Source organism: Synchiropus splendidus, chromosome 18 (assembly GCF_027744825.2).
Source record: "Synchiropus splendidus isolate RoL2022-P1 chromosome 18, RoL_Sspl_1.0, whole genome shotgun sequence".
NCBI lineage: Eukaryota > Metazoa > Chordata > Actinopteri > Syngnathiformes > Callionymidae > Synchiropus > Synchiropus splendidus.
The window spans coordinates 734808-742764 of record NC_071351.1 but is presented as its reverse complement, the minus strand read 5'-3'; the positions used below and the strand labels follow the sequence as shown (position 1 = coordinate 742764).

At 51.9% G+C, this 7957-nt stretch overlaps 1 protein-coding gene across 1 annotated transcript; it reads right to left on the bottom strand.

Moving 5' to 3' along the window:
* Positions 1-4759: 4759 nt before the first annotated feature.
* Positions 4760-7408, bottom strand: hoxc4a (homeobox C4a). The gene is made up of 2 exons (XM_053848580.1): positions 6798-7408; positions 4760-6419 (listed from the first exon to the last, which is right to left on the bottom strand). The coding sequence occupies exons 1-2, from the start codon at positions 7195-7197 to the stop codon at positions 6064-6066; spliced, it is 756 nt and encodes a 251-aa protein (XP_053704555.1). The 5' UTR covers positions 7198-7408; the 3' UTR covers positions 4760-6063.
* Positions 7409-7957: the final 549 nt, after the last annotated feature.

Sequence of the window (7957 nt, the reverse complement as noted above, 5' to 3'; positions counted from 1 at the left end):
CCAGCACTGGGGTCGGGTTTGAAGCGTCCTGGCAAGTGTCAGAAACGGTGGCTGGGTCCATGACACAGAGGAGAGCAGAGCCAGAGGTGGTGGGGGAGGGGGGTGCGATCGATGCCTCGGCGACTGGGCCGCAGTAATTCAGCTGCTGTCAGAGCTTAATTGAAGAATGACGCAGTTCACACACACACACACACACACGCACAAGCCAGCCGACCCTGGACAAGACTCACGGCGCTGCAGCAGGACTGGCTCCCAGAGCTAACAGAACCTCCCAGGCCAAGGGCCCGGCCTGGGCAGCCTGATGACCAAGAGCGTGTCTGGACCAGAGTCGCTTCCTCACCTCTGACCTCTGACCCCTGCTGTTCACTGCTAACACCCAGTGTTGCTGAGTTACTATGATAGAACTGTGCGACACACGGCGTTCACTCTTCAGTCACTACACAACTTCCTCTCTCAATTATTCACTTTTATTCCAAAACAACGTAATGTCAGTGACTGCTATCAAGACCATCTGAATGACTGAAAACAAACAGCTCGGTGATTCCCGGTGACGCCCCCTGCTGTTGAACCGCTGACTCTTCAGGCGAGGGTCCCCATGTGAGCCCTGAACCTCCGGCCCATCAAGGAGTGAAGAAGAGCGGACGCAGGATTGTGTGTGTGCGCCCGACGGATTTCTGAAGTCCACGTTGACTTGAACCTCACCACGCCGACAGAAGTGTGGTTCTCAGTCCTCCAGTCACATGACCTGCGGCAGCCAGGTGGTTCTGGTCCAGCAGGGAGGTCCGACGGAACTGAGGCACACAAAAGAAAGACTCCTTAGAGGTCATGACGTGACAGAAAGAGAAGTGTGGAGAGGAAACCGAGACTCACGAGTCCAGTCCTGAGTCCAGGGTTTGGGTTGGCTCAGCGCTGGTCTGAGAGGGAGGTGACACCATCAGAACCATTGAGGTCCACACGGGGATGGAACTGACACACTGGTCATGGGCTCCGTCTTCCACCCAAGATGAGACTGGATGGTTCGCAGCTTAGTCAGGTGACACGGGATCAAGCCAGTCATGTGATGGTATGCTGTGCTCAGGGTCACATGACCTCAGCAGGAGATGAGACACAAGATACTTGCTCAAATCACTGCGCCAAAATTCATTCACAGAGGCTTCACGTGTGTTTTTCGTGGTGTGTATGCGTGTGTCTCCTCATCACTACACACTCACTCACCCGGGGCAGGTGAAGTTTTGCTGCCCGACACTTCGACTCGTAACGTTTGCGCGCTTTTGTTTGTGGCACCTGCAGTGGATGTCGCTCAGTCGCCTCTTCCTTCCAGAGAGTGCGACGATGTCGGACGGTGGCGCGCGTACATTTTGGCGTTGTTGTCGGCTATATGACGTCACCGTTGTCAGACCGCGCACACGCACGGCTACGCGCTCCGGACTGATCTCCAAGAAGTAACTGCGTGTGAGGGCGGCCCTTCGCGCATGCGTCTGCAGGCGCTGCAGCAGGAGCGAGCGAGCGAGCGAGAGATGATTTATCGTCAGCAGAGTCGGTTCATCCAGAGTTCAGGGAGAATCGAGGCCCGCAAACTAAATGATGTTGGAGCTCAGAGTCTGGATCACAGATTCTATCTCCGTGTGTGTGCGTGCGCGCGCGCGCTCAGGGGTGTAAGGAGGAGAAGCAGATTTAATTAGTTCTCCACTTTTCTGCGCGGATTCATCAATACTGCAGAAATAAATTATTTAAGCGCACAACAACAGCGCGCATCACGCACGCGCAGCTCGGGGAGTGCGACTGGTGAGAGGAGTCTCAGGTGAGTGGCGAGGTTTGAGCGCGATGAAAGAGCCGCGCAGATCACGTGAGAACTACGTCACCATGACAGCAGAGACACAAACCAACACTTGTGTAAATACGTGCGCTGGGTGACCGCTGGGCTCACAGGTTGCTCCTGCAAATGTTTTCACAAATACATTCCATTCCAGTCTCCTGGGATTTGAACCACCAACCCTACTATGGTGAAATAGTCCATTCATTCATCAGCGCTGGAGCATGTTCCCAGCAAGTGCGCTGTCCGCACCGCATTAGATGATGACCCAGACTTGTTCTGTCTACAGGAAGTCCGTGTTGGAAGGAGAGAGTCAAGTTCACCTCAGAAGTTCACTACATCACGTCGACGTCTCTGTGGATGAAACGGATGAACAGACGGCTCCACCTAGTCCTCTGAGATTAGGCTGAGATGAAAGTGAGGAGTGAGATGGACAGATGAGGTGGCCTTTCACACACACACACACACGGTGAACAAACATCATGCGCACCCTTGGCTCCAAACATGTCGACACTTGTGCCCCAAACACACACAGTCTCGGTGCACTGTAGTGTGTGTTCAGGTAACAGCAGCGTGACCTCTCAGTGACCTCTGAGGGTGCTGGTGGACACGAACACACACACACACACACTTCCACCGTGATGATGCTTTCATCCAAAATCATTTAAAAACTCTAGACAACCTCGGTGTGACGCCGCCGTCGATGGTCTCTCAGAGACGTGAGTGACCTGACAAACACATCTAGGTCAAGATGCCTGTGATAATGACCACCACATGAGCTAGAGACTCATGTCAGTCCAAACGCTTGGATGTTGACTCACCAGGCCTCCACTTTGAAGTCAGACGCTTTAATGGACTTTTCCTGCCGCCATGCAAATATTAATAAATGCTTTAAATCACAGCTGAGGCTTCATTTATGGGCCATTACTTTTAAATCACACCTTGTTCAAACCCTCGTAAATCCAGCACAGCACTTTACGAGCAGTGTCTGTGTGTATCAGCTTCACACACTTCAATTAGCGTAGCTCAAACAAAGGGGATGTTTTGTCACCAGGAGCTGGATCGGCTTCAGACGCGAGCGGCACGACGCTCCACGCTGAATTGTAGATTGTTCAGGGCACCATCACCAGACCAACTCCGTGCTGTCTGAAGTTTCTCCACCACTTTGACCGCATCCCTGAAGCCTCACCTGGAGGTCATGTGACCCAAGGTGGTGCGCTAACACCTGTCTGTGACCATGTGTTGAAACAGAGAAGTGCACCTGCATCACCACCAGTGTCCTTGCAGGTAACATCTTCACTGAGCATGGATCTCAATGGTCAGACATAATGGTCCAGAGCAAACGGCTAACAAAGGGAGGCTTGTCCAGCTTCACGCTGTCGCCGTTTGAGTATTATGATCAGTAAATTCACCTTTTTACTGCGAGAGAAAAAAAACACTGCTTCGTTTGAAGTTTTGACCCAAAATAACTGGCTCATGATTGATCGTTTCATTTTTGGTTCACGTGATAAACACGTTAAATATACAGATTAATGGTGACCCTGAGGAATGGGACGAGGCCCCTGAAGAAAGAGAATAATTTAGCGAGCGCCTTTATCCTCGGTGAATGGATAAATTCTTTGGCGGTTCAAATACGCCCTCGATTGTTCACAGCAGACAGAATTAAAGAAACGAATCTAATATTTATTCTGTTTATATATATATATTTGTTTATTTACTATTTAGAAAAAGGAAACCTGCTGCTGCCACAGTTTAACAAACTAAGGTGGTGATAAATAAATCCACGTCTTGTAAAACGAAGATTCTTTGAGACGCGTTGACAGAATCGCACTACAGAAGTTTTCACTGTGTTCTACCGAGATTCAAATTAATTCAATAGTTTTGAGAAAAATACAGGGCGGTTTTGCAACGTATTGAATTGCTGCCGTTTTATTTTATTTGAATTATTTTGTCTCCGCGTCAGGAAAAACCTGAAATTGTTTTTGAAATGCCGGGCGGCGTCACGTGCGTCTTTGTGCCGCAGAAACAGGGCGAAGGTTCGAGTAAATGTCGAGACAGACTCGGCCGGCGGTGCCACTCACGAACTTCACCAAAGATTTGCGTCAAAACAGCGGAAAGCCGCTCCTCAGCGCCCGCCTCAACAAACAACTCCACAAACAGATGAAAGTCGCTTGTTCTACCCAGCGAGTCATTTTCAACCCGCGCAGCAGCAGAGACGCGGGCGTCACAGTGATCAAGGTCGACAATTAATTCCTGGTGAATTTAGTCGGAAAATAAAAGAATAAAAGAAACACTCCCTGCCCCCCTTGCGAGAGGAGTATTTGTATTTCAGTGAAACACATGAAAAGCAGGAATATTTTCTCTCCTTTTGTGTAAACAAAATAACGACATTATACTTGCGGCATTCACTTCTTCTGCTCAGCAGCGGTGAATTGAAAATCAAATCCAAATGGAGCGTCAGTAACTGTAACCAAGCAGTTCAGAAAATCCGGACTGCAGTGGAGCCATGTGAAAATAGTGAGAGGAACAACAAACGCCACGCGTTCTTTTCGCTAAATACGGTGAAAAATGTTGAACTTCAGTGACGACATTCTCATCCAAATACCTTTTAAATAAAAAACACAGCGACCCTACGACACAATGACTGCGCATGCGTGAAGGTCCAGTAGACGCCAGTCCGAGACTCACCAGAGGCCGAGGGTCCGGTACTGTCCGGTACCAGCCAGAGAGGCTGGGTCCTGGTCACCGTCTCCGACAGCAAGTGGCGGGACCAGCCGAGGGTCCGGAGACGGAGCCAGGCGGGTCAGGGGGGGTCTGAGGGCCTAATGGCACCGAACAACGTGTCCTCGAGGTGAACTCGGCCTTCTCTTCCCTACCCCACCCCCCCCTTCCCAGCCCCCGCCCCCCACCCTTTCAGCTGCGCCGAGGAGGCGACGTGGACGTCCATTTCTCCAAACTGTCCCGCGACATAAAGGGCCCACGTTCATTTTTCACCTCCATTCTTGTCCTTCAGAGAACCGCCAGCGGGCCCGAACCGCAGATGCGCTCGGAACCAGCTCGCATTCTGCTCGCTCGCCACTCCGACTGGCAGGTTCTCGTGACTGTGACGTTTGTGGCGCAAAAGTCGACGGTGTGTTGCCCAAAACAGCGAAGACAAAAGCTCCGCAGCATCAAAAAAGATTGATGAAGGAGTGTAGCTGCGTCTTTGTCGCCCCTCTGTCCCCCACCAGGCAGCCCGCTCCATTCACGCTCAATAATCTATCAAACTGCGCCCGATTCTCTTCATTTGAGCACCAATGTGCGACAACACCTGCGAACACAAACTCGCCCGAGAAAGAGCTCAAACATGTCGGGTGACAGATGGGAGTTGGACTCGAGCTCACATACACCAGCGATGACATCAGCGCTAAAAACCACAGCAGCGAGCCACTTGATGTTTTCCTGCTTTTATTTCTGACAGTGGAAACTCCAGTCGCTCCGTGAGCGGATAGAAAACAAAACAACGGCCATTTATTTGTACAAAATAAAGTCACCACAGTGTCGCTAACACATCGAGAATGTCCTCTACGTGGATCTGCATGCAGCTGAGGAAGAGGAGGAGGAGGCCTCACTCGGTTCACTTCACCAAATATTCCAGGTTTAACAGAGACACCGTCAGTGCAACACACACACACACACACACACACACACACACACACTCTCTCTCTCTCTCTCCCACACTCACACGCGCGCGCGCGCCTGTACACATTGCTTGCTTGTGGTTTGGAAACACAGTGATTTTAAAATCCTTCAGTCATATATATTTTTTAAAACATCATGTGAACGAAATGATTTTATAAAACTATCAGTCACGGAATGAGCACATAAACATTTATTGCGTCGCACGAGGATCTAAAACACAACACCGACAGCACGAACTAAAATCTTCTAAAATTCCACCAACAAATATTTTTGTCGTTTTCCGCCTCTATTTACAAAAATAACTATCGTCGCCGTCATCATGTCGACCAGTCTGAAATAAATAGATTGTGCAGTTTCTCCAGCAACACAACGATTTGTAAATATATCTTCCTTCATTCGGATAAAAAAGTCAAATAAATAAAACCCTGTCGCGTCCAAGCGTCCGACGCGTGTTCGCCGATCCATGCCGTCTCATGCAATTCTACACAACTTTGGACTCAAAGGAAAGCGCACAGCTACACCGAGAGGAAAGACGCAGCAGTCCCTCCGCGCCGCGCCGCGCCGCGCCTCTATAACCTGGTGATGTCCTCGCTGGTGCCGCTCAGTTCGTCTGCGGGCCCGCCGGTGCCGAGCGAAGCGACGGCGGCGGCAGAACCAGCTGCCGAGCCGCCGCCGCTGCCGTTGGAGCCCGACGATCTGACTTTGGTGTTCGGCAGCCTGTGGTCCTTTTTCCATTTCATCCTGCGGTTCTGAAACCAGATTTTGATCTGACGCTCGGACAGCACCAGGGTGTGGGCGATCTCGATGCGCCTCCGCCGGGTTAAGTAGCGGTTATAGTGGAATTCCTTCTCCAGTTCTAAGACCTGCTGGCGGGTGTACGCTGTCCGGGACCGTTTGGGCTCCGTCCCACTGTAACCCGAGTTCACTGGAGGGGGGAAAGAAGAGGAGGGGTAAACAAGAGTCGGCCTGGGCCGAGATTTATTTCAAATGAACCTTTGAGAAGTTAAACGAGGATCCGCTCACATCAGCTCAATTATTAATGTTACATTTTTCTATTTCTCCGTCGCGCGCGCTCTCTCTCCCGCCCTCTCCCTCTCTCTCTCTCCCTCAGCAGATAACAGCAGCCACATGGTGATTCTGCTGCCCGACTCTCGCTCGGCTATAAAATTTATGGTGGGTGTAATTACCAAAGCCGAGTCGTAAATCCGCCTCAATTGTGCCATTGCAAAGGTTCGCAGCGATCGAGCAACGAGATGGGAGTCAGAGAAGCTGATGGAGGAACACAAACACGCGGCGCGCCTACCGCTGCTGACGTGGATCTTCTTCATCCACGGGTAGACCACCGGCTGCTTGGAGGAGGCGGCCGTGCTGCTGGGGTGCTCGGGGGTCGCCTGGTTGGCGGCCGGAGGGGTGGCCGGAGACAGGGACAGCTGGGGGGTCTCGCACGACGCCGGCTGGCCCTTCCCGGCCAGCAGGTGAGCGGGCTCGGGGATGCTGCTGGCACAGTTGTACTGGCGGTCCTGGTAGCTGGGGCGCGGAGCGGAGTAGAGGTCCGGGTGGTGGTGCGGGTATCCGGGGTCCCTGGCTCGGCCGTAGTACTCGGGACTGTGCTCGGGGATGTAGTTGTTTTGCGAATATTCCTCACATGGAGGGAATTTGGGATCAATGTAGTTAGACTCCATCAAATACGAGCTCATGATCATTAATTTCTGGAGTGGAAAATAATTTTTCTAGCTTTGTCGTTTTTCTGCTCCATAAAGCCCTCCTACTCCCACAGCCTGTAAAGTTACTTTCACCACGTGACCCGCCGGCCCAATCGCAGCGGCGGAGCGGGTTCCCGGATAAGGAACCAGAGGTGTCGAGAACACCTACAGTCGCCCGCCATTGTGGGCAAATACCCTCTCTCTCTCTCTCTCTCTCTCTCTCTCTCTCTCTCTCTCCCCCTCGCTCTCTCTCTCCGGTGTCCCCCTGCCTCACCCCACCGCCCCCCACACCCCTCTCTCTCTCCGGGAGCCATTGATCTTGGGGACCAAACTGGTAGATAGTTGCTGAGCGAGCGGAAAGCAAACAGGCAAAAATAATCCAGTCTCAATGATGCAGAGGGACAATGGCGCTTGTTTCCTCCATCACAAGCCGCTGATGAATTCACCAGGCGCCGGTCAATTAATAATCGCCGCCCCCCGCCCCCACCGCCTCTGGTCTTCGGTGTGGACCGGCAGGAGATCCTTCTGCTCTCCAGCCTCAGAGCCGTTCTCTTCAGGGTTGTGGGTCGGCCTCTGCGTGGTTGAGACCCACATGTGGCAGTCAGAGACCATGGTGTTTTGTGGGAAAGCAGGACGGGACGAAACATAGTCCTGAATTGTGCATCTTTCCCGCTCGATCCGCACACGTCCAAAAAGACAGACAAAACGTGAACAACGAGCAAAAGGCGTCCATTAAAACTCCTCTGTTTTCCTTTTGAAA

Bases quoted from the DNA above. Each gene is read 5' to 3' on its own strand.
- hoxc4a (XM_053848580.1), bottom strand. From the start codon at position 7,197: ATGATCATGAGCTCGTATTTGATGGAGTCTAACTACATTGATCCCAAA. The intron at 6,420-6,797 runs GTAGGCGCGCCG...TCCCCCCTCCAG, and splicing joins GAAGATCCACGTCAGCAGCG to TGAACTCGGGTTACAGTGGG.